The 27,262-nt window shown below is 43.8% G+C and overlaps 2 protein-coding genes across 11 annotated transcripts in view; one reads left to right on the forward strand and one right to left on the reverse strand.

Annotated features, from left to right (window-relative positions):
• Window positions 1-10,448, forward strand: part of LOC146198353 (uncharacterized) — a 30,370-nt gene extending 19,922 nt beyond the window's left edge. For all 3 annotated transcript variants that reach the window (XM_084593812.1, XM_084593811.1, XM_084593813.1), the window contains exons 8-10: window positions 4,039-4,140; window positions 6,746-6,826; window positions 9,040-10,448. In XM_084593812.1, coding sequence (XP_084449938.1) covers window positions 4,039-4,140; window positions 6,746-6,826; window positions 9,040-10,026 — 1,170 coding nt within the window. In that variant the 3' untranslated portion in view covers window positions 10,027-10,448. The remainder of the gene's footprint in view (window positions 1-4,038; window positions 4,141-6,745; window positions 6,827-9,039) is intronic.
• Window positions 10,449-16,316: 5,868 nt separating this feature from the next.
• SNF4Agamma (SNF4/AMP-activated protein kinase gamma subunit) overlaps window positions 16,317-27,262 on the reverse strand; it is a 364,359-nt gene continuing 353,413 nt past the window's right edge. For all 8 annotated transcript variants that reach the window (XM_084593803.1, XM_084593806.1, XM_084593804.1 and 5 more), the window contains 5 exons: window positions 24,430-24,552; window positions 24,086-24,157; window positions 22,980-23,054; window positions 22,138-22,231; window positions 16,317-17,554 (listed from right to left, as the gene is read on the reverse strand). In XM_084593803.1, coding sequence (XP_084449929.1) covers window positions 17,391-17,554; window positions 22,138-22,231; window positions 22,980-23,054; window positions 24,086-24,157; window positions 24,430-24,552 — 528 coding nt within the window. In that variant the 3' untranslated portion in view covers window positions 16,317-17,390. The remainder of the gene's footprint in view (window positions 17,555-22,137; window positions 22,232-22,979; window positions 23,055-24,085; window positions 24,158-24,429; window positions 24,553-27,262) is intronic.

Consider the following 27,262-nt stretch of genomic DNA (forward strand, 5'->3'; position numbering starts at 1 on the left):
AAAGTCTGAATCCTCGCCATCCTCGCTTTCACTGCTGCACGACTCATCGGAAACGGCAGTGTCGTCGCTGGGAGCATCTTCACAATCCCACAGGAAGTCATCTTCCGTTCCATCCAAAGCGTTAGATATGCCTGTCTTCTTAAAACTCTTAGCCACTACCTCGTCGGGGATACTGCTCCACGCTTCTGTGATCCACGAGCACAGCATCTCCACGGATGGCCTTCTAATCTTTCCGCTCGGCGTCAAATCATGCTGGCCCATCGCCGTTGTCCTTGAACGGTTTGTTCAAAGACACGTCGAGAGGCTGCAGCAGCGAAGTCAGGCCGCCAGGAATGACTGCAATGTCCGTGCGCAGCTCTTTCAGCTTGGCACGCACGCTGTCCACAAGGTGACCCAAAACCAGAAGCGAGGGAAGCAGAAATGCTCCTGGTCTTCTTCCCCAAACAGTCTTGATCCAGTCGACCATCAGGTCTGCAGTCATCCACCCTTTCATCTGTGCACGTATATGGATGCCACGGGGAAAGTTTCCCTTCAGAATAGTCTTCCGTTTGAAGATCACGTATGGTGGCAGCTTCCGCCCGTCGGCCGTCACAGCAAGCATGACTGTGCATCGCTGTTTTTCTGCGCCAGACGTCTTCACGAGGACGCTCCGAGCACCCTTCTCGTTCACAGTTGTATTCCGGGGCATGTCGAACGTCAGTGGAGTTTGATCGGCGTTTCCAATTTGCGACATGAGGTAACCGCATTTTTCGCGAAGCCTAGTGACAAAGTGATGGAAGTCTATCACTTTGCTTTCATACGCGGCTGGGAGCCGCTGGCACAACGACGTCCGCCGCCTCAGGGAAAGTCCATTCCGTCGCATAAAGCGAGTCGTCCAACCGGAGCTAGCGCGGAAATTCTTTGCGGCGATTCCCAGCTTCCTGGCAGTTGTGCGCGCCTGCGTCTGTATCATTTCTAATGACACTGCACAACCATCCTTGCGCAGGTCCCTCATGTATTCTAGGACCGCCTCCTCAACACAAGGGAACTTGCCCGTTTTGGGTCCACGGAAAGCCCGCCGTGTCTTGTTCGTAGCCATCAGCTTCTCGCGCTGCTTCTTCCAATAGCGTATCCTCATTTCGTCCACGCCGAAATGCCTACCAGCAGCGCGGTTGCCATGCTCCAGTGCATAGTCGACAGCCTTGAGCTTGAACGCGGCGGTGTAACTGGCATACCGCCCCATGGTGAAGTGGCGTAAACTCGCACAAAAACACAAAGCACGCTACGACGCTGCCGAATTGCAAAATGGCGAACGCCGCAAAGCATGGAATCATGAGAACTCCAACGTTACTAGACTAGGTTGGGAACTCGTCGGAATGCATTCGCTGCGGGATGACTGCAGATCAACCACCAGGCGGCTCCATGTTCGGGGTGCGATCATTACGCGGGGAATTTAAAAAAATGGAATTTTGACCTCAAAATTCAGGGGTGCGATCATTACGCGTGTGATCATTATGCGAGTAAATACGGTACCTAAGCAAAAAGAATCATGTGGCAGCGAGTCATCAAAAACTTTTTAATCACCCATGTACTAAAGACAACTGCGCTTGCCTTCTGTCGATTCCGCAATTATCCGTTGTGCTTTGGTGACCACCATGGCTGTCCAGCATGCGGGAAATGTGCCAAACACGCGAAGCGCTGTTTACTAAAACAAGCATGACCACAGAGTCTTCTGCTACTTGTCTACTATGGAGCACGCCAAGCAGCTTGCACTACTTGCACGAGAAGAGAACTATCAAGAAGTTGTGCAACATGGCGTAAAATCGAGTGCTGAAATGCAGGTGGCACTAACTGCACTAATCGAGTACGAGAGTGTCGCACTGCCTGAACTGGTGCAGATAGGGCAGCCAAATTGAAGGGACTTAGAAAGTAGTATATGATTTCTGCAACAAAACTGATTGTCTTGTTAGGCCTAGGGGCGGCCAGATTGTCCAACGATACGAAAAACAAGCCAAAATTGTCCTTTATATACAAAAAACAATCCAAAATTGTCCTTTATGCGATTTGTTATATATTCAAAATAAGACAAAGTAAAAGTCCTGTACCCAATTTACAGCCTGTTGACATAATGGAAAATTCAGTAATATCAGTGAGCTCACTCTCTGAAGAGAGAGGGTCTTCACTTCAAAGCATGCCACCATGTTGGCTCTTTATTTACTTATTCAGGTCATTAAAGGGCAGCTGCATCACTTTTCGACTCCGCAATATTCAAGGATTCAAATCCATATAGGCTGCATGCAGATAAGGCATGCAAAATGTTTTTGCGCTAGCATTCAAACTAATGATGTACTAATTTAAGATTCGAACTTCTCTTTTGTATCGCCGAAAGACTACGAATTTAAGATTAAAGTTCGAACTTCTCTTTATATCGCCGAAAGACTACGGAGAAGCTCAGTGATGGTGTCATGGACGGTAACATCCCTTATTTTCGTTGCCTTCGTCCTTATCCTGTGGGGCCTATTCTGATGCCACCAAACAAGGTTTGTAGAGCTTTGCTATCACTAGGGTTATTTTTACTTCTTGAAACAAAGCGTTTTAAGGCAGAACATGTACTGGTACCGTCGGTGACGTCATCATTTGCTCTCCACCCGTCGCTGTGCTGTGTGGAGAAGCGTAATAGCCGCTGAGGTTCTTATCGCTAATTGCACGATGGTCTGAAATTCTAGCGCCAAGATATTTCGCATGCTTAAACTGCAAGCTATAAAACCACTCGAAGTTCATTGAAATTTAAAACCGGTGCAGTTTTCACATTGTCAACAGTGGGAGCCTGCGCTGTTACGCTATGTGAATTACCTAACCACCTGGTTTCTTCGGCACTTTTCACTGCATGTGAGCCGCCACCACATCCGGTTGAAAACAACTTTCAAAACATTGCAAACCCTGAATACAGGCCTTGATGTGCAGCAGTTATTTACCAGTTCAGGTTCATTGGCAATGTGGCCTGCCTGAGTTAGCCCTGGAATGCCTGGGCATTGAAAAAATTAGTTTTCAGGATTTCATAACTGACAGCTCCTGCAATGCAGGAATGTTGAAGAGAAGGCAGACAATTAAAACATTATTACAGCATAATTGAGTTGAGCTAATTTTGATCATTTCTGAATGTCTAAAGGTCACAAGACAGTGTGCAAATACACAGGTGCTCACATTATATCAAGTTCAAAGTTTGAAACTTCCACCATCTTTGAATTAAATCGTTGAAATTTGCTGGCTGCTTTTATCTTTTCATTTATCTTTTCACGGGCCGCCTGCATTTCTGGCAGCTGATAGTTTAGTGTTGCATTGATAAATATGTCGGAGAAGGCTGTTGGAGGGCGAAGGGGGGGGGGGCTTCAGGTATGCCAGCAACTTGCATAGTTAAATAGTTCGTCATGATCATCAGCCAGGCTATTCCCACTGCTAAGCAAAGTCCTCTCCCGTATTCCTCCAACTTACCCAGTCCTGTGGTAGCTGCAAGAATGTCATTAACTCGAATTATTTCTCTTGCCCTATTCTGCATGCTTCCTGTCTCTGAATTTTACACATACCATTTTCTATTCCATGGCTCTCTGCATTGTCCTCAACTTAAATAGAACTGAAATGTTGCATAGTTATGTGAACACAAATGACAGTTATTTACCCTTTTTTTTTTTAACGCTCTGTATCACGTTTGTTACAGTTACCATTGCAGGGACTAGTTTAGTAGGCTGATGCATTGAGTCATAGCTTTTTCTCGTTTTGAACACGAGTTTGGCTGTACTACGAAGTGAATTCAAATACACCGAAAGTTCAGAATTCACAGGTTAAAATTAAAGTAATTTTGTACTTTCTATTCATTGTTGAGAATTACGCGCTCAAAATTGCAGCTAAATCTATAATGCTGCCGCACTGTACAAAAAGCATGCATCGAAGGGAAAAAAATGCAAAAGCAGCATGTGCATCTTACTGCTATTGATAAAGTCAGTATGTAAAAATGGCAGCCCCTGTTTCCAGCTTTTGTGTAACAAGTGTGTTTACTTGCAGCCCCCAGGCAGTCGCCGTTATCTTCTCTGCCCAGGTGGCTTCACTGTGGGTCATCTCAAGAAGTTTTTGAGGGCAAAGTTTGGGCTGGCCAAGAACCACGAGGCAAGTATTGCGGTGACAGGTTGAGCACTACCAGGTGGCATTTTGCTTGGTGCAAAATTGTGTACTGAAATGAGTCGTGAAGCTTTGTATGAAGCAGGACTTGAAGATCGACTTGCTGGGAGCAATCCAAATGCTTAAAGCAGCATGGGACAGCGTGAAAGGCATGCAGGTTTTGTTCCAGCAGAGGCTCGTGCTTGAAGCGACGATAGTGACAATCCGGACAAAGCAGAGCTCCGCTAGCTCGATGAGACCTGGAACGATGTTTCGTATCGTGTCGGTGACATGCCCGCAACAATGACTGTAGTAGACTTTGTAGGTGGCGACGACATCGAAGCGACCACGGCTGTACTAACGGACGCCTAAATCGCTGCGGAAGTCTCAGAACATACCGCAGATGAAGCGCTTGCTGCATTGGATTCACTGTGCCGCCACTGCAGTGCTATTGAGGGCAGTAGGTTTGCCCTTGTTGAGTGTTTTCAAACTGTGAAACAGGGCGTGATACGGAACGCGATAAACACAAACAAAACAGGCCGCGATAATGCAGTTCTTTCCGCGTAAATAAATGGACGTGATCCAAGTAAGCGCCCTCCGAGTTGCTGTGCCTTTTCTAATTGAAATTTGATCTTGCATGTATTTTTTTATGAAACTTTATATCGCGAATTGTGGATATAGTGAACTATTTTCCGATTATTTAACTGTTTGTTATAACGAGGTTTCACTGTACAATAAAAGCCGCCCTGCCTGAGTGGCGCAGTGGTTATGGCGCTCGACTACTGCGCCCAAGGATGGGGGATCAAATCTCAGCCTCGGCCGCTTTTTAATGGAGGCGAAAAGTAAGGCGCCTGTGTGCTGTGCGATGTCATCGCATGTTAAAGAACCCTAGGTGGTCGAAATTTCCCGAGCCCTCTACTAGGGCATCTCTCATAGCTTGAGTCGCTTTCAAACGTTAAGCCCCCTAAACCAAACCTACAATAAAATCTTAATAATTAGAGCTGCAGGGGGCAGACAGCTTGAGATATAGTGGTGCCTTGTCGATATGACCGTCTTGAGTTATGGACATTTTTCAGTTTTTCAGGGGATTTTTTCAGGGAACCAAACCGTTGCAATCTATTTGGCCCCTTTAATATGGAAACTGTCTGGACCATGGACAAGGGGGAAATGCGCAGAGCCCATTGGAACCCATACACTTTTGTTGCATTAATATGAGCACTGATGAGAGCAGCACCTTGGTTGTCACACTCATGTAGTTAATTTTGAAGGCCTGTCGAGGGACGCAATCATAAAGTGTAAATGATTTAATTTCTGAACCAGTGCACCCTACCATTTTCCATATTTTATGAATTACTGAGAAAAAACTCCTCCAGCTTCTGCAAAGTAGAAAGTTGGATTCAGCTGCTTTCACTCAATTCTGTGCTGATGCCATGCTGAGAACACTGAAATGTGCATATTCCGATGACTATGTTATTTGTATAGCAATCATAATCAAAAATAAATCGCTATACTCATTCCCTCAACTCAAGCAGACACTAAGGGTGCGTCACGACCAGAAACGCCCGACAGTGAAAGGGTTAAAGGATGAGCTTAAGTATCCCCAATAATGTAGCACATTACACTGATGGGGCGTGATAGGAGAATAATGTAGCAGGCAAAAGAAGCTTCTGCCGTTGCTTTCGCAATTCAGCTAGAGTTAACCAGAGCTAAACCACAACTAAATTTTTTTTACAGTCTTGTTCGTGCCATTCAAGTCTTGAACCATTTTAGTGCTATATTTGACACGAAGAAACATGCCTAAATCACCATACTTCAGCACACCAATATGGCTTAACTGTGGACAACTATTGCAGCAGCATCGGTTGCAGAATCGCAGCATAGAGGGCACAACAAACCTAAATCGAAGAAGGCCAGGCATCAGCTTCTATCCAAAACCTAAAGTTCCCATTTCACGAGCACCAGTGATGCTGTGATGCACCTGATCAGAGGCTACAACCTGATTTGCTGCACATAGGCTCTGGTTGCACTGTTCATTGCTGCTGATGGAGGTTACGCGGCTGTTGACCATTGCCGAACACTGGGAGAGCACCAGCTCCCGCTTACCATGACACTGCTTGGAGCATTGGAGAGTAGTGGTGCTGCCCAAATTGCTGTACTCGGTTTCAGGTTCGGATTAGGTCATAGTTGTGTACCCTGCTGTTGTAACTTCACATATGCTCTGGAAAAACTTCCACGGTAAATATTGGGACTGCCAAAAGTACAGTACAAGAGTTATTTTGAGATAAGCAGCAGCTCTGAATCTGCATAGCGAGTCTTGAGAGAGCCACAACCAGAGTCTGCAGATTATCTGTTTAGCTGGGTTATAGCTACTGAACGCTGTGAAATCAGCGTTGCAAATTGCTCCAAACAACATTCAGCCTATGTTTCTGCATTCTGCATTGTCAGTAGGAATAATTATTAGTACCTTAGCAGTGGCCACTGCTGTTTTAGTCTGCAAAGGCGTCTCTCATAGCCTGAGTCGCTTTGGGACGTTAAACCAAGCCTTTGTATATTGCAGATGATGCTCTGCAAGTCATGTTTCAAATGTCTAAAATTTATCTATTTTGTGTCACAGGTGGATGTGATGTATATGCATGACCATCTCCTGGATGATTATACTCTTGTAGACCTTGCCTACATCTACTCCTGGCGCAGGGTAAGGGCTTCTTCAGATTCTGCATTCTATTGCTGACTTTTGACACTTGTGATAATAATGGTGATCATTTTTATTCTTGTAAGGCGTGGGTGGCCGAAGAGCCTGAAATGCTTGGTGTGTTCTTGGCTCAGGGCAACAGTTTTTGTCGTTTTGAACAGCAGCACATTGAAGCAGTAGCACTAGCAAGAGAAGAGAAACTGTGTGCTAGAATTGTATGATTCTTTTGCATCAAGCTTATGCAGTAATTGGTGTTCATTTCATTGGTGGGGAAGGCCATGAGCAACATTGTGTATGTTGCAAATGATAGGTTGCGGATATGAGTTTGTAAATTGTTTGTGTCACTTGCGAGCATCAAGGGCAAAGTACCTTTGCTTTCTTTGCGGTGGACTGTAATAGAGCAGTACATCAAGACCGCATTGATACATTCCCAGTTCATAAAGATTTTCAGGCTTAATCACTCAAAGTCGCGGGCAGTAAAAATGTTCCATAGAGTAAGGTGACAGCTTTTTCGCAATGCCCATCGCAGGCGTAGCATATGGGAACTGCAACTATGCTTTCACGTACAAGCAAGTAGGATGTGGAGAATGTAGCATGGAAAGCAGAAACACTGCCACAGTCATCAGTCGAATAGCCAAGTATTCTATATACAGTTCAAATTGGTACTGTTTGCGGAATGCTCCCTTCACATGGTTTCGGTTTAATGCGCCTCTTCCAGAATGGGACCACGTGCACGCACAACCAAAGGCAGACTCCATGGATATTTCTAAGGCATATATGCTACCTGCCTGTCCACCCGGACTTGTGCTAGAGCCGGTCTATGCACGCATGCCGCAGCGTATGAGCGCGGGCACTAGAATGATGTCCAAATGTGTAATATCTATGTGTCTGCGTCAGCGGGAATGCTGCACCAATTGAAGGACGCAAAGCTGCACAGTTTGTGCGGGATGAGTTGAAGCTGTCTTCTGCGCCTGCCCTTTGCTTGAAATTAGCTAATCAGGCATGGCGGCACATGGAGCTTGCACGAGGCACATGAAGATAAATGTCTATTGACACCTGAAATGGCATGGCACTCTGCACACAGAGGCGTGGCGTGTACACTTAGCCAGTGTCCATGCAACCACCACCTAAAACCAGCAGTTGTAGGTCCCAAAAATAGGTTACACCTCACAAATATTGTTGGCTTTGCCTTTGTTAAGAGGTCAGCTTCTGCAGTTGCTAATTATCATTTTTGCAAAAAAGTCAACGTATTGTCATGAGTGGAAAACTTCTGTTTTCTTCTTTTGTGTGTTGGGAAAATAGCTTATTTTTAAAATGCCTACTGTACTGATCAATTTTGTTATGTGCAAAAAGTACTTAAAAAGGTAACTTCAAAATTATTTGGAGGAAATTCACATCGAACCACAAAGCCACTATTCATTTGCACAGGCCTAATAAAAATAAATGGTTTGAATATTCCAAACTACACTGTTTAGATGTTATTACTTTAAAAAGCTTTTCACTTCAAACCTGCTTCAAGCCAAGCAAAAACACTATTTGCGTTGTAGCTTTCCATTAGCCATCCTGTGTCCACATCAGTCATCACAGAGGTAGTAAAAACTGTGGTAGTTTTCAGTCTTGCGACCCATTTTTCATGCGACACCGCTGTAATGCAGAGAAGTCACCCTAGCTAATGTTTGATCTGCTAGTGCCGCATGCTGGCAGTGCTGCATGAAGAGGCCAGTCTTACTGGAGACATGACTCTTCCCCAGCCTTTGGAATCCTTTGAAACTTTGAAAACCATCTCTCTTCTCTCTCTAGTAAGGGTTGAATTAGTTTGCTACCTTCACCAACTAATTGCCCTTTTGTTGCATGGATTTTTGACAAAATTTTATGTTATGAATTTTGGAGCTATGTATTGATATTGAACTGGTTACTTGACTAGTGTTTTGCGCAGAGGACCATAAATTCAGTTTTTGGAAATGGCATTGTATTTTCATTGGTGTTTGAAGCTGTGGTTTACTAGTACTGCATGGGGCTTAAGCATTTTAGAGCTAGCTGATATAGCAGTATGCTAAACATGCATTGTGACTTGCTGCTGGTGCCCTAGCATGACAACACTCCTGACCCCTGGAAGATGGCCTGTACATACTTTAATCACTGGCAGTGTTTTTCAAAAAGCATGTTGCATACAAGTCAGGCTGCATTCATCTTATTAATTTTTTTATTTGTTCCAGAATACTCCCATGCGGTTGCTGTACCGGTTTCCTGAGCTGCCACCATCCCTAGTAAGCTCGGGGTCAAAGCCCGATGATGTGGTACCAGTACCGCCAGATGAAGGAAAAAGCATTGTCATCACAACCCCTTCATCTCAGCAGGCTGTTGCCTTACCAGCTGGTGCTGTGACCAGTAGACAAAGTTGTATGCTTTCAAGTGACACCGGTGCCAACGCCAACACAGTGCATGCCGTTGCTGACCGCGCGGACACCAATGGTGCTACTCACAGTGGTGAACATGGCAGTGCCAGTGCTCGCCACAACAGTTCTGGGTGCACCCATGCTGCCACTTCACTCAGCAGCAAAGACAATGCCGTTGTGAGCTGCGCACCAAGTGCTCAGCAGTCCGAGAAGCCAAACAGTGTGAACAGTGAAAATTCTGTAGCAAAGCAGCCTGTTGAGATTCGGCCAAACAAGCCTCCGGAGCCTGCAAGCCCCAAACAAGGTGTTGGCAGCCAGCCTGGCAGTGCAAGCAGTGTGTCCCCTACGAGAAATTCACATATTGTTAAACTTGCAGCTGGTGTCAGCCGTGCACCATGCTTACCTCGTGTTACGTCAGGTGCCCGGACCAGTGTTGAACAGAAGGTGCCGCCACCCACCCTAGCAAGTGCAAACCGGCCAGTGGTTTACCCTGGCCAAACGCCCGGTGCCAGCCCACCAGCTAGTCGAGTTGTGACCGGTGGACAGAAAGCAGGAAGCAAAGCACCATTGTTCTCCAAGATGCCACCGCTGCCACATCGCAAGAACGGCCTGTCAACGGCAAACGGTGTGCACAGCAATTTAAGGCTTATTCTGCCTGCGCCAGCTAAGGCTAATGGTGTTGCAGACAGCGCTGACATGCCACCTAAAAACACAAAGGGAAAGCACCGACCAAATGACAGCCCAAGCAGCCCAGCCAAGCGACCACACTTGGACTCTCAGCCTGGCAAGGAGGCAGCAGTGTCATGACCTTGGACTCGTGTGAGCACATGTACATACCAAGCACAGCGAAGCTGCTTCAAAGCAGGCCAGATCCGGTGGAGAGTGTGCTCTTTTCAGGTGTGTTCTTTGCAAAATATGGAGGCATGCAGGAGACATTTACTTTTTTCACTCTGCGCTAGTGCTGAAGTGGGGCCTAGTTTGTTTTTTCAGTAGCAGTATCAGTTCGTAATTGTGGGATGCCAGCTAGCACTGTTAAGCATAGGTCATAACTATGAGCTTTCCAGTCCTTGCAGCATGATTTTGTAAATCAAACATATTTGTAACTGAGAACAGGTGTTCAATTGGCAGTGCACTTTTTCTTTTCTTCCCATACTGAATGGCATAGGCATGCCAGAGAGGCTGGGAAGCAATATTATTCAAGCTCATGCTTGCTTAACTTTTTTTTTTTTCCATAACTGCAAAGGCACACCAGTAGAGTCTGGAAAGTACTATCATTTGGGCTCATATAAATTATTTGCTGCCGTTGTACAGTAGCATTTAATAAGTACAAGAGTAATTGTTTGCATTTACGAGATTTATTTATTGTTTGTTTTCATTCTAGGCTTGTGTCACTGAGAGTGTTGCTGGATGCTGGTCCTGCTTTGAAGTAGTATTGCACTCTTATTTATTTCTTGGGGGCCACTGCAACCAGAGAGTTAAAGCAGTGCCTTGGACTATGTGCAGCAGTCCTAGCTGTTGCATTTTGCATTAGATGCAGGAGGCACACTAGACTCTTGTCACGCCCAGAGCTTGTCACAATCTCAAGGCACACAAAGCCTTGTGCTGCATATTTTGTAACATGGCTGTGTTACAAATCAGATATTTTTGCACTATATCGAGGCACGTGTATAGAGGAATTGTACAGAAATAAAAGTCACCAGTGGTGCTTGCACCATTAACATTTTTGACAAACAGTGTTGTCTGCCATAGCTCCTTGCATTTGCATTTCTTCACAAGAGTGGTGTGAAGGTATCCATGAACTCCTGGTTTTTCTTCAATTGTTCATGCCCTACACCTTCTGTGAAAAGTTTATGGAACACAAGCTAAAAAGTGCAATTTAAAGCTGTTGTTCCATACAGGCTGGAATAGATATTACAAAACCGAGGAAGGTCTGCAGATTCTAACTACATGCAGTTCCCCCCTCCCCCGTGTGAAAACGAGGGTTGAGTGGTACAGGAGCCAAAATGAGCGCAAATGAAATAGTCTAGCAAACATGCACAGTAAACTAATGTTGAAATTTTGCAATCTCGTCACCATCTTGACACATTGCCAAGTTTGCCCAGCAAACTATTGTAGTTACTCCCTTCCGGACTTGAGCCAGAGCAGGCATCTGGCGCCCTGCCAAGATCACTCAGGTCACCCGTTGGTATAGATTTAGCATAGCGCGATCCGTCACCGTGACCCACTACAGCGAGCTCCTTGTGCATGCTATAAATTGCAAAACGCGCACGAGCAATTGGTAGTCCCAACAATAATCACGGCAACGCAAAAATTTTTTAAGCTAGATTTATAAGCACTGAAGATATAATGATAAAAATGATGCTCCTCTCCTTCCTGAACTCTGCGCGAAAGGAGAAAGGTAAACAAGTCGCGACGACGCCCCAACACGCCCCGTCCTAGGGTGGCTCGCTGACATCCAGGCACCGTACGCCATTCCGCTCGCGTAACTTGGCGCATCCAGCTAGCTTTCCATGTAACGTCGCATCGGAGATTTGAGCGCGGGGATGTAGCGCCCCAATCGCTCGCAAGCGGTCGCGAGGAGCACTTCTAAAAAATTGTAAAATACACGTTCCGCTCAAAACTTTCAAATTTTGCTCTCATATACTCTTAAGGACCACCACCTAATTCTAAGGGGCAGTTGGGACCACTAAACTGCAATGAGGCGAAAGCAGCTATTGCATGGTGGTCTGAAGCCCTCCACTATAGCACCTTTTGTTTTTTTTTCTTTCTTTCCAATCCCACCTTTCTTCTTCTTTCATCATCATCATCAGCCTGACTATACCCACTGCAGGGCAAAAGCCTCTCCCATATTTCTCCAATTAACCCGGTTCTGTGCTAGCTGCATCCAGTTGACCCCTGCAAACTTCTTAACCTCATCCGCCCACCTAATTTTCTGCCGCCCCCTGCTAAGCTTTCCTTCCCTTGGAATCCTATTAGAGAGTTTTAGAATAGGGGGCCCCCAAGGAGCTTGGGGCGTCGAAATGCGCATGCGCAGAACGTAAGGCGCGCTTGGGGTCTTGGGTTAACGCAAGGGCAGCCCCTATTTTTCGGAAATAGCGTTCGCCCCAAGCCGCCGTTGGGTCGCTTGGGTTACGGCAACATGGCGGCGTTCGGCCAAGCGGCGGCCGCTCGCCTCGGCACACATTCGTCATCACCGCTCTATGGTGTCACGCGTTCATGGAAAACGAAAGGCCAACGAAGCTTATGCTATGTCTCCTGATGCCCGCACAACCAAATTTTAGCGATAAAACCCACTATATTTTCAGATTGCTTCCGGATTTACCGAGCTGCTAGGCTTAGCGAGTTCGCCTCCTTTGGTTGCCATGGGGACCAGACGGCGGAAAGCGCGGAAGGTTCAAATGAGGTTTCCCGGTCTCGGCCTGGATTGACAATTGGCCGATTTCGTCTTGTCTGACGAAAACGGTTTATATAACCGGTAGTCTTAAGATAGTATTTGCACCATAATAGTACTTTTTGACGAATAAGATAGCGTTTTTGGCTTTTATATATTAAAATGCTTTTCCTTGGCTATCGTCGTGGCGCTGCAATCGACGAACGCAAGCCCGGCTCCGCTGCGTTGGGAAAACCCCTATTCTAAAACTCGCCGCTCGGCTAGCACGTTGCACTGCCGCGCGCTATTTCCTTGGGGGCCCCAAGCCTTGGGTCCCCCTATTCTAAAACTCTCTATTTATTGCCCTAATCGACCATCGATTATTCTTTCTTCGCACTACATGTCCTGCCCATGCCCATTTCTTCTTGATTTCCATTAGAATGTCATTGACTTGAGTTATTTCTCTGACCCACTCTGCACGCTTCGTATCTCAACGTTATCCCTACCATTTTTCGTTCCATAGCCCTCTGTGTTGCCCTCAACTTAAACTCTCTTTGTTAGCCTCCACATTTCAGCTCCATTAGATAAGTACAGGTAAGATGCAACTGTTGTATACTTTTCTCTTGAGCGATACCGGTAAGCTGCTAGTCATAATCTGGGACTGCTTGCCAAATGCGCTCCAGCCCAGTCTTATTCTTGTTATTTCCCTTTCATGGTCTGGATCTGCTGTTACTACCTGTCCTAAATAGATATATTCGCCTACTACTTTCAGTGCTTTGCTGTTATCAAGACATAAAAAAAGCTTTGTTAGCATGAATATTATGTAGCTGGTTCAGAAGTTGGTCAGGCAAGGAGCCAGGAGAGGAGGAATATAAATAACCTAGAACTAAGGTTGGATGTTTGCAAAGGCATCTTTCTAGCTTTACTAGCCCGACCTGCAGGTGATGAGAAATCAATTCGCAGTCAAGCCATCAGAACAGGTGATTTGAAGTAGTCATGAAAGCTTTACCTGAGCTGCACTTAAATGAATGCGCCCACATATTTTATCCGTTGGGCACACATTTTAGTTTCAGCACACAACCCTGTGATGTCAAGAAAATTGCTTCTGCGCAACTCTAACCTGCCTGAACTTCTTCAGCTGAAGCTTAACTGCTTATAAACCTGTTCAAGTGGCTTTTTAGTATATAGGAACAGTGCATGTACGCTGTTTCTATGTCCTTGTATTGTTTCTCGTCCTTTTAGCATGCAATGGATTTAAGGTTGTCATTAAACTGCATGGTTGTGCACCTGGATGGCTGAGCTGTTCACTTAATAAAATGACATCAGCCAGACTACCCACCGCAGGGCAAAGGTCTCTCCTAGTTTCCTCCAATTAACCCGGTCCTATGCTAGCCGCATCCACTTGACACCTACAAATTTCTTAACCTCTACCACACACTTACTTTTCTGCTGGCCCCTGCTACCTTGGATTACCTTTCCTTGGATTCCACACCGGTTCTCCTCACTTAGTGCTGCATGTCCTGTCCATGCCCATTTCTTAATTTTGACTAGAATATCGGTAACTAGGGTTATTTCTCTGACCCACTGTACACACTTCCTATCTCTTAATGTTACACCATTTTTCGTTTCATAGCCCCCTGCATTGTCCTCAACTTAAGTAGAACCCTTTTTGTTAAACTCCATGTTTCAGCACTGTAGGAGAGTACTGGTAGGATGCAACTGTTATACACTTTCCTTTTGATACTGCTGCTAGTCGTAATGTTTGAGTACCTTCCAAATGCTTTCCATCCCAATCTTATTCTCCTAGTTATTTCCTTTTTGTGGTCCAGATCTGCAGTCACTACCTGTCCTAAGTAAATGTTCGCCTACCACTTCCAGCACTTTGCTACCTATTCTAAAGTGCTGTTTCTTTCCAGGGTTGTTCAACATCACCTTAGTCTTCTGCATATCAATTTTTAGGCCTACCTTTCTCCTGTCTAGATCCTTAATCATTAGTTGCAGTTGGTCTCCTGAGTAACTTAACAAGGCAATGTCACCAGTGAATCGCAGCTTACAGAGGTATTCTCCATTGACCCTGATGCCTAACTGCTGCCATTCCATGTCTTTGAACACACCCTCTAAGGAAGCTGTTAATAGCACTAGGGAGATCATGTCTCCTTGCCTAACACCTTCCTTAATTGGAATTTTATCACATTAAGCAGAACTATGGTTACTGTGCAGCCACTGTAAATATCTTCTATATGAGTCTCCTACACCATGACCTCGCAATGACTGTTGAGGTTTCGACCGAGTCAAATGCTTTCTTATAGACAATGAATGCTATGTATAGACTTTTGCATTGGGCGAGGAGGTTGTCCAAACTCCTCTTCTCTGGACTTTTGCAAACCGGTTACATTGCCGCCTCCACCGTGTTGACGTCAGGCACACACAACAGACCAGCGAGCGATATGGTGACGCCCAGGAGGTCCTTGTTGCAAAGGTCTATAGGAGCTGGTTGTATTCCAAGCAATTTTCTATCACCTAGTTGATAGTGTGCATATGATCTACTGTAGAGTACCCTTTCCGAAATCCTGCTTGATCCTTGGGTTGATTAAAGTTTAAGGTTATCCTGACCCAATTAAGAGATTACTCTATACCTTGTACATAATGGATAGCAAGCTTACTGGTGCAAAATTTTGGCATTGCATATACAGGATGGCCAGTTTTTGACAGGAGAGCAACTGGAGCCCCTCGCATCCACATATGAAGTGGTGTGGTGAAATATTTGTTGCTGCTTGGCACAAAACTATGCTAGTGCAGTGCTGGCCCAAAATATTGGATGTGTCCACATCTGACAATTTGCTAGCAAACAAGATTACAGGCTAGAAATTTCCATGTGATGCTGCATCTACGCAAATCGTTAATGCGCTGCATTGTGAAAGCCTACATAGGGATCAGGCTAACAAAGATGCATGAGCTGAGCTCTATATACATTGAGAAAAAAATTCCCTAACCTCATCCTTTCATACGCTGCTGCCACCCAAACATTATAGCCTCTAGCACATAGCCCTCTTGAGTAGGAAATTTTGTAAGATAACACCGCCCTCTTCCTCCTCCACTGTTTTCACTCCGGTGCTTATTTTCAGAGAATGAACTTGTAAATTGTAGAGTTTAGGTTTGGATTATAGGGCTTAACATCCCAAAACATCAACTCCAAATGACACCACATATGGAGGGCTCTAGAAATTTCGACCAACTGGCACACTTTAGCACATTTTGACATTGCACAGCACACGGGCTCACCGCATTGTGGAGGAGGCCTCCAGATTAATTTAGACCACCTGCGCTTCTTTAATGAGCACAGGCATCTCACTGCATAACATTTGAGTATTTCACCTCCGTTAAATTATGGCCTGTGCAGTCTGGATCAAACCCGCAACCTTGGGATCCTACTTGCATTTCTGTTTACTGCACTGCATTTAATAACGCACTCTCCATGTGCCACGAGTGGCTATAATGTTCACTGTAGTGTAGGGCTCAAGATGAATTTCAGTCGCCCCAGATTTCAACATGTGATGAAACCTGCATAGACAAGCACGCAGGCTTTCCAGGTCCACAGCTGCAAATGAGAGCAAACCGCCCATTATTGATCTACGTTCTTCATATTTAGCATTAATACCTTACCAGTGGTTGCATCTGCCAGTTGGGGCTGCCATAAACAAGGTGGTTGTAGAAGAAACCAGACAAATTTGTGAAAAACAAGCTTCTTTATGGATCAGAAAAAGAGCTCTTGACATGTATGGTCTTGTAACTATATACACTTAGAGGAGAGATTCATATACAGCAACTCTCCTTTCAGTTTTGGCTTCTTGGTTTGTAAATCATATTCATGGCGGGCATCCCTAGATAAAGCATGTTGGCAGGTACCGATTCATCCTGTCCATTCTTACAGCGATATGGCATTGACAAACCTAACATAACCTTTTTTTTTTTTTTTTCAAACGGCACAGTAACTCCAAGCAATAGAGCTGGGAGTTGAAGTGAAAAAAATATCAACAAAGAAACAGCAGAACATGACGACAGGTATAGCTCTGGCCATGCAGACATCTTGTGTATGCTATGTACACAGCTCCAAGAGCAAGAAAGGGCACCTTAGAGGCACAGATCTGCTGCACAATGCCAAATTCATCTGAAGACGAACATAAACAATTTAGTAACATGAATCACGCGCTCCAACAACAAATCGGCAATGAATGCACACGGCCTAGAAATCTAAAAAGCCTTTGAACTGCATTCTGACCTAAATGACCACATTTGCAGGTTTCCTGCATGCTCATGTGTGTGTGGATGTGTGGGTGTACATGTATGCCATCAAAAATCGTTGCTTTCAGGCAACTGTCAAAGTCCTCGTAACCTACCGCTCATCAAGGGTAGACTTTCAGCTCGCAGTCAGGAGGAAAACATTCTTCTAGCAATGATACACTGCTCTCTGAGGAAGTTCCTTTGCAGATTGTTAGTTTCTGAGCTGCCATGGATTTGCATGACAGCGATTAATGAAGTGACAGGAAATAAGACAGTGCAGTGCCAAGCACCTCCTCACAGCAAGCTATGTGTAGCTCTGGCTGCTGGGACATGTCTTCCAAGAGGTTTCGACTTGGCAACGAGCTCTTTCGCACTAACAAGGGGCCATCTTCCGAGTGGGGAAGATGCTTCTGGGCAAGCCTCCTTGTATGGAAGACAGCAGATTTCGAACACTGCTGCTGTAGCTGTCGCCTTGGAAAGACAAGGCAATGTGCTTCTGCGTCTGCACTTGGCTTGGCCCTCATGGTTCATCAGGTGGCTGGCTTTCTGACGTGCTCTGTTCAGCTTGGCTTTTGTCAGCTGCCCCACCGCCATCATCATCATGAGACTCTTCAGACTCATTCTCTTCATGCACAGGGAGTGAGGTAGCCTCGGATGCTCGGTTTCTGTCAGGCCGTTCCATGCCTACAGAGAAGATAAAGCGAATACAGCAGTTCACTAAACTCATCTCCAGATTCTATTTTCCCTAGCCCAGAAAATGAGAAAGGAACAAACAACACAGTTGAACAACATGTCAAAGTCTTAAGTATTCTACAGAGGCACTTAAGACTGCTTACATTTTAGAATGTGAATGCATTACGTTACTTTGTAATGTTTAATGTTCTGAGTCATGCTGTGTTGCATAATGACTATGACTGTGATTCATGACTATGTATAATGTTTGTGCAAACTCTACACCTTACATTAGGTTATTTAGTAAAGTGCTGAGTCATGCTATAGCTAACCAATCAATGCCTAGCCATGCCACCTGCCAACTACACCTGCCAGAGGCATGCTTGTGGGCAGAAACCATGATGTATGCTGCCCAAGCTGGCAGCAGAAGCAAAGGTATAAAGCCCCATTTTAACTAGGCCCTATAAACATGTCTGCAAGGCCTTGTTTAACGCAAGGGTCCAGTGCATTCGATTCCCATCTTCAGTGTCCTGCCAAATCTGGCTGTTCCTGTCTGTTCGGCCACGACATGCGGTCTCATGATGTCACAAACCCTGAACCACTGAGTCTCAACTGATCAGTGCCTGGAGATCTCACCTGCCAGCTACCACCTGCCAGAGGCATGCTCATGATCATCATGCCATGGACATGGCTACTGCCACCAGCTTTTGTGCTAATGAGACTTGCTATGCTTTTGAATTAAAAGGTGGCTGCCTCACAAGTAGGCATAAACAACTGATGATTTCCCTTCCCTCATTCCTGCTGCTTCCAGGCAAAAACCAAATAAATATTTGCTTCCACGCTGCTTAATGTTGCTGCCACTTCAAAATGCCCCATGTGTTTTTTAATTATAGACTTTACTATGGCAAGTCAATGCACCTGAAACTCAACAAAGGAGAAAATCTAATTACTGCATCTGGAAAAGGGTACTACATATTTGTAAAAACCAACACAAGTCATAAAAACGATTAGCACACCAAAGCACACAGTTACTTTTCATAAACCAACAAGTAAAATTTTTGAATGATGCTGACAAAGCAGCTCAGTGACTGGACACTTGAGACAGAATAGGTACTACAGTTAAAACTCGATTTAACGAAGTTGAGGGGAGCCGTGAATTATTTCGTTAAATCGAGAACTTCGTTAAATTGAATGAGGCATTTCTTGGGCACATAATTCAGTACATTCGATTACAGTAAAACCTCGTTAAAACGTACCCGCTTAAACAGTACTTTCGTTTTAAAAGTAGTAAAGTCAAGTCCCCGACTGAGCACCCATTGAACATAATGCATTTTGCATCCGCATAAACCGTACCAGCTTATCGCGGTCGTAACGATTAGCACGTACCATTTTCACTTTTCGTCGCACTCGCGCGTGACGAATTCACGCCGGTAGCACCGACCCAAAGGACGGTTCGGCTAGCGGCGCAACAATCTTCCCTAAATACCGCCGACGGGACGGCAAGCCACACAGCTAATGACAAATTGGCGCCAAAGTTGGTAATCATACAACTAGCGCAATCTTTGGGGGTCCGTATGGTCATCGTCATGACCCCCCGCGCTACTTTCGAGTGGGTAGTGCCAACACCACGACCGGCGCCGCTAGCGCGTATGAAAAGAAAAAACAACAATTCTTACTAAAATTCTAATTTTGGGGTGCTGTCTACAAAATAGACCAAAAATTAACACTTTTTCACCTTTATTTCTCGAAAAAAGGTTCGTTAAATCGGGACAAATCACGGAATCGGTTTCGTTATTTCGGGTTAGTCAAAGCATTGAACCCTATGGGTGTCTGAGGGGGAATTAGGATACCTTCGTTAAATCGAGATTTTCGTTAAATCGAGATTTTCGTTAAATCGGGTTTCGTTAAATCGAGTTTTGACTGTATACAATTAAAAGCATTCTCAAGTTAAAGGCTCAAGTAAGTTTCACTTTTCCTTAACTTACCATACACTCATGCAATAAAAAGCACCTCTCCTGCACACTGAGTAGGTAATTGGTTCAGCAGCAATGACTGCGTTCGAACAATTGCAGCAGACAATTGCGATACCTACTCTCACGCATGACCTCAACATAGTAAACTTCACAAATAAGCTTCACAATGCAGCTTCAGGCAGCACCAACTGTGAGTGCTGCTTCCTACTAAATCATGAGATGAAATAATGCATAGTCTAAATAGGATGCATAGATAGGAGTAGTAACCAATGGAACCTTGTTTCAGGCTTTTAGTTCACGAGGTGTTCAAGGAGTATTAGATAAGAACTACTGTAAGCATCTGTTGTTTGTTACCAGGCCAAAATGAGCCTCGCTGAAAGCAACAAGGATGTGGCTAGTACACAAACAGCACCTGCAAGAGTCTCTGTTTAATGCATACAAAACCATGTGACCTAAATCATTACTTACACTCTTCTTATTTTTAATTACAACCAATTACTTAGTCCTCATTTCATTCTATAAATGCAGCTTGTTCAAGTATAATCAGACTATTTGGATTGATAGACTACTCATTAAACAACCTGTTTATATATTCAATGCCAGAAAGTCACTCACAAATTGCAATTAGGTTATATTTTCTGTTACCATGGCATTCTTACTTTCTAAATGCTACATTAATTACAAAAAATCTGACATCCTCATTAGCCTCTATAAATTATAGAATGTATTAAGGAATTATTTACCCTGGGTATTAAAGGCAGTACCATCATTACACACACCTATATGTGACCTCAAGTGACTGCTATTATAAAATTAATCTCTTTACTTTTCAATTGTAAGCTGACCAGGCCTGATTTCCCATTCTGCCACAATGATAGGTGTAACACAGAATATAATGACAAAATATGCCAAGCCAGCTGGCCAGAATGCCAATCGCCTATTAGTCCAAACATGATGACACTTGTGATGTCACAAGCAGCCCCTGTTGTTGCCACTGCATCTGTTGCATCATATGCCAGATTGATGTGGAAGGACGGATAAATGATTGCGCACAATGCATGCCGATCTTGCGCCCCTTATGCCACACCCTACATCTGGCTCCTCCAGCACACACTGAAAAGGCACCCTGTCCAGAGTTGATAATCATCTGATGCTGACATTTTGCACCAACCCAGCTTTCACTAAAATCTGCATTAGCACAAGAGTAAATGACTGGCAAATTTTTTAAGACATTTTTTATTTCTTAACAAGCACTGCAAAAAATTATATGATTGCTACTTCTTCAATCTAAGTTTGCATCATTTTTGCTCAATTTCCCCCTAAGTTTGCTGTAACCAGACTGCTTTTCTTGCATTCTTTTTTTTTTTCTTTAATCAATGCACATTTCTTTTTGTATCCCCCTCACATAAGAGTTTGTCACCTTCGTTTCCATGCTATTTCAACTTTTTTACAACTATTCAGAGCTCTTATTCACATTACACTTGAGACTCTTAACTATATAATACTTCTTGGATGTTTATTGTAATTACATATTATAATAATATCATTAGTATTATTGTACGATAAAATTCAGCTGAACATTTTTTGTCATCTCTGAGCCAATTTCAAGGGCAACAATTCCTTCTGCTGTAATAGACTAAAGCTTCACTTTTAAAGCAGACAGTCTAAGATAAGCTCTGTATTGAATGTGATCGTGGTTCACTTTGAACTCGGACTAAGTTAAATACCAGGCAATGCCAAAACATACCTCCTTTCAACTCTAAAGTATGCACAAGCGAGCGGCATCAAATCTGAGAACCCACTGTGTGAGTGTCAGCATGACGCAGGAAGAGAGGTCTACATATAGTAGATCTTACGTCAGTCTGCATTCATTACCAGCACGGCTTGGTGGGAAAAAGAGGGCACTTAAGCTTCGCCTTTAACAGTATGACTTGATAAGGCAAACACCTCACATATAAAGCCCTGCTTTAACCAACGTATGAATGTGCCTGTATGGCCTAAAAGTAGCATGCCTGATTAGGCATCCAAGAGGATTGAAAATTGACTCTTATTTCACCTTCCCACCTAAAATAAGCAACACCAGTTGGCAGCTCCTCCAAACTTTCTGATACATCATGTTTTCTCATGAAGTTGCACAAACAAGTGAAGAATCAGTGGTAAGCCATGTAACCAGCCAACTCCACCTGCCAGCACTGTGCCAGTGATTTCTCACAACACTCTTGCCAGATTTTCTGTCTAACAAGGCCTTTAAAGCTTTCATGTTGAAACTCTGCAGCTAACAATATGCAGCAGCAGGCGCAGCCCAAGTGCAGCTGCTCTGACTGAGGCAGAAAAGGCTGGAGAAAAACACCCGAGGATATGTGTGAGAAGACAATGGCTTTGCTGTGTTTCTTCCATTGTGAAGTGTTGCGAAGACCCACTATCACAGAAATTGTATTATATATAAATACACAGGAGCCTAATAAATTTCATGTGTCTCCATTAAGCCTTCACATGTCTTTACTGCTACCCATAATGCTGTGCAAACAAAACATGACAGCTGATTATCGATATCCTGGCTTGTAAGTTAAACAAAAAAATTAATTTTTGGGTGTTTCATGTTGTCAGTTCAAAGGTCCTTACCCAAAGGCTTGAGAACCAAGAAGGAGAGGATGTCAGAGAGTGAAATAATGCCAACCACATGATCTTCTTCATCCACTACAACCAACCGATGGACCTAGGAGAGTGAACAAAGTAGGTTCATGCTTTGCTGTGGAATATATAGCACAAACTACCCAACAGAGTGCTTAATGAGAACTAACAGTTGCTAACATTTTTGCCAAAGCCAGAGACAAGCATTCTATACATCATCATCATCAGCCTGACTATACCCACTGCAGGGTGACAGCCTCTCCCATATTCCTCCAATTAACCCGGTCCTGTGCTAGCTGCATCCACTTGACTCCTGCGAACTTCTTAATCTCATCTGCCCACCTGACTTTCTGCCACCCCCTGCTGCGCTTTCCTTCCCTTAGACTCCAGTTTGTTACCCTAAGCGACCATTGGTTATCCTCTCTTCGCACTACATGTCCTGCCCATGCCCACTTCTTGATTTCCACTAGAATGTCGGCAACTCAAGTTATTGCTCTAACCCACTCTACACACTTCGTATCTTTTAACGTTACCTCTACCATATTCCTAACTATGGAGTTAAAATCATGGAAGAGTGGGGGGGGGCTAGCATTTCTAGCCATGTGCGAAATTATGCACTGTGTGAAATCACATATATGCTTGCAACATCTTTGAAGTGAAAAGGTTAAAAACATTGCTTTATGGCAAGTGCTCAATGTACCTGAAACTCAACAAAGGAGAAAACCTATGACTGCATCTGGATAAGGGTACTACATATTTGTAAAAACATCAACGTCATAAAAACGATTAGCACACATGCTGCTAGCATTTCTAGAACCGATAAAAAGAAGTACCTCAGCTTTGACAATCCTCTCCATAACAGCCATCAGGGTGTCATCCAAAGTGCACTTCAGCACACCTTCAAAATACTGCAGACAAAGGAACAACATACATCAAGATGGTTGGTTCCATTTTCTCTCAGTGTCGCGTCAGATCTGCACTTCCTTTAGCAAAGAAGCAGCAGCCCTGGTCAGTACTGGTCACGGCAGCTTCAGTACTGGTCACGGCAGCTTCATGTATAACAATAAAACTGTTAAAATGCCCCATTACCGGTTAATCAATTTTATTAAGTATAAATGGACATGAAGCAAAACTGTATTTGTCAACTAATGGTAATTAAATGTGACAACATAAAACTAGCTTGATATAACATGCCCAATTTTACAATATGAATTTAAAAAAGGGAGTCTAATTACTAAGTAGCATCCACACAAGCCCAGCAATTACAAAGGAAAACAATGCAGCATGCACAGAAACTTTGTGACTGAAGAAACATTTGTTCAGGTCTAAAGGTTTAATCTGGGATCCCTGTCTGCAAAGGGCAGTCACTACACCGGCTATGCTAATCAGGATGGTCAGGAGATAGCAGTGCAAGAGCAACTCGATCAACTTGAACTGGAAATGACGTTGAAACCATTTCTACCTACTTCAATATACCTTTATAATTTCCTGCATTCCAGCTGAAGACGTGAAAATTAATGCTTTGGCATCATAGCGTCAGAAAGCTTGACAACACAATTTCAGCAATTCGAGTGCCCACAGTAAAAACCAGCTGCACATAGAGGTATTAAATATACATCAGGTTTAGTTAGAATCAGACTGAAGCCAAGCAGTAACTACTTCATTAAGGCTACTTGACTGTGGCTGTAACAAACGTTACACGAACTGCTATATTATATATAATATTACTACGCAGTCAACTTCAGCAAGTTCTTTTTTATGTTTGGACTTAAAAATAAACTAACTGACCTTACTCGCTGCAAGGGAAGTATATTACAGTACTGAATACAACCTCAGTTTAAATAGAAATAAAATGAGCCTAACAAGTGAAACCTAGGTATATAATTTATGGTATAAAATCCAAATCTTACAGAGCGTGCATTAAAGAAAAGTCACTCACCTGGTCTCTATGCTCTAGAGCTTTTTTGATTGTAATGTCAAGGTTGTTGTATGTCTTCTCAGCTGCCAAGTTCTGTAAAAATGATTAAATGGCAACAAATTAAGAGTCTGAACCAACATAAACAAAATTAAAAATCTGCGATATAAAGTTGGAACTCTGATTAATTAGTTCATAGTTACAATTAGGACCACAGAGAGAGGAAGATGCTACAAGGCAGTGAAGCATAGTCAGGAGCTTGAGACGAAAAGCACGGAAAGTAATTATTACTTACCCAATATCTTAGAGCAGATATTTGTTCAATCAAAGATCCACAACCAAAAGCCTCATACAAGAGCATTACTCACAATGACATCGAACTTGGCATATATGTCGACCACTTTCCCCTGGTCATTTACAACTGGCAACGCTGATACTCTTCGCTTGATGAACTGGTTCAGGGCCACAATCAGCGGTGTGCTAGGCTTTGTCTGTTGCACAGCCAAGGGTGGAAAAGAAAACGCAAAAAAATGTTAAGCCAGGCAATTGTTTGTTGTTTGTTTGTGGGGTTTAACGTACCAAAGCGACTCAGGCTATAAGAGACGCTGTAGTGGAGGACTACAGAAATTTCGACCACCTGGGGTTCTTTAACGTGCACTGACATCGCACAGCACACGGGCGCTTTGCTTTTCGCCTCCACCGAAAAGCGGCCACCGAGGCCGGGATTCGATCCCGCGTCCTTGGGAACAGTAGTCGAGCGCCGTAACCACTGTGCCACCCCGGCAGTGTGAAGGCAGGCAATGCCTTTCTTTTAAGCAAGCAGAATTTTGATGTACAGCACCCTGTGCTTGGCTGCAATTCAGTTAATTATAGTGTGTATGAAGAGCATAAATGAAGCTACCAATATTTCAGTAAGACAGAAAATTTAGTTTTGCAAGAGAAAAAATTCTGTAAACAAAATAAAGCAAAAATTCACTTAAGAACAAGACCACAATTAAATGCCAAAGGCCTTTGATGACAAAAATGATACTGATGTTTCTCTAGCTCTTTTTGGACATGACAAATACATTTATTGCCATGAAAAATTGATTCCAAATCTTCCCGCCAGTCAACTTGAACATGTCGTGTACATATTAGTTGAAAATAACAAGCTGCTACTGTTCTGAAGAGAAACTCAGTATATAAGTATATATAGTGTACCCCTTGCAATCCGCACCCGAAAAACGATGTTAATGCATGCATTTACTTGCGAAATTATCTACTGATGGCAACAACCGTGTTTCATTTTCTCTCCCTTCAATTTCAATGTGATAAGCTATTGCTACAGGTCAAAACACTTTTTTTTTTTCATGTATGCCACACACTTTCACAGTCAACAGTTGCAGCTCTTTTCTTAAAAATATATTTATGTCCAATTAATTGTTTTCTTTCTCACCCAAAACTAAAAATTTCATTATAGTGCCCTTTAATAAAGCATTTTATACTCTGTGAGAGAAGGAAGCACCAGACAGTGCTTCTTTGGTAAATTGCAAACTGTGTTGTCCAGCTTTTTATTTTTTTCGAAAGGCTTCTACTTTAGTTTCCAGGCATAAAATATCTCACATCCGAAAGGGATTTTATTGTAGACAGAATAAATGAATGCTTCATAAAAAGTCGAGTGCGAAGTCATAGACCTGTACAGTGAAGGGATGAGGTACAATCTTTGTCAAAAGTATATGGCCCAGAGGTTTTTCTTCTAAGCCCCGTAACAGGGCTCGTATCGAAACACTGGCGTTCAAAATTTTATAGATGACAAAACTCGTCCTCATTCTGCTCTTGCTTACATTCATATTCCAGAATGCCACGTTACAGGGCTTAGAAGCGAAACCCTTGGGCCGTATATTTTTGACGAAGACTGTACATCATCACTTAAAGGGGGTTGAGGCACTAAATTTCCGGCTTTGTTTCAAGTGTTTCTTCTTATTCCAGAGACCACGCTAGAGGCTCAGATTCACATATCCTAGTGAATAATTTAATGTCGCATTATTTAAGCAACAATTTTTTATTTCGGTTTGTGGACGCCAAGCTGGATAGTGGCGTCGTTTGTAGGAAGCCCGACAACTCGGCCCGGTCACATAGGCTTATGTGATGCGCACACCGCTGCATCTGGTGCTCTCGCACACACATGCTGTCCTAAGTGCTGGCAAATAAGCAACACCGAAAATTGGCATGTCTAGCTACAGCAGCTCCAATTCCCACCACAATAAGTCTGCATCTGACTAAAATGATGACACTGGCTCTTTCTTTAAGGGCAGCAGTGAGGCCGACGGTGAGCATGGCTCCGTTCAGAATCCGGACAATCATTTCATAGTTGATCCACTAGCCATAGATGATGAAGGGGCAAATGCCATGCCAGAGTTAAGAGGTAGGAGACATTGTGACACAACGAGAAACACCTTTGATGCTGCACCAGAAATCAGCCAACATTTTGAATTTGCAGAGCTGGCTGCATACTTGGTCTGGTACGAGTCTGCGCTGAAGTGCAATGAGCAAAGCATGCTCGACTTTCCGGCATCCAGTAATGCCATCTGGTAGCCCGAACGAAGTCAGCATTGGCGTTTCTTTGTGCATCATACCGAGAGAACTTATGGAAATACATAGCAGTACAAAGGCATGGTGTTCGCTACACAAGCAATTGTCCGAATGCCTTCAACAGCCGACCACAATCACAAGCTGCATCGCACCTTTGCAGCTTCGCATGGCGAAGCTAAGCACATTGAAAAATGCTAGCAAGCTTGACAATTAGCTCGGCAATACACTGAGAAAAACTAGCAAGCGACGGTGCACAGCTGATATGGCTCGCTGATGAGTCAACTGTGGTCTAGGTTCTGTAGGCTTGCCACTCATCATACTTCACTTTATTGTGGCATGAAGCCACTAAACTTTGGTTGCACTTCCAACACAGTGACACAGGTCTTGCTCACAGGAGTGAAAATTTAGGCATTCTTTGCAAATGAATTAAAATATATTTCAAATGTTTGCTGTGTCCAACACTTGGCTGTGAGTGTCCTTGCATGCAAAGGAAGCCCTTAGCAGGCTTTTTATAGCCTCAAATTTTGGTGCCTCCACCCTTTTAAGTAGCTTGCGAAACATTGCTTCTTTACCACAAACTGAAAGTAAAAGTAAAACTCAATGCATAACTTCATTTAAATTTAACGCGCC

The sequence above is a fragment of the Amblyomma maculatum genome, chromosome 2 (genome assembly GCF_055883805.1).
Source record: "Amblyomma maculatum isolate TAMU_Amacu chromosome 2, ASM5588380v1, whole genome shotgun sequence".
Taxonomy (NCBI): Eukaryota; Metazoa; Arthropoda; class Arachnida; order Ixodida; family Ixodidae; genus Amblyomma; species Amblyomma maculatum.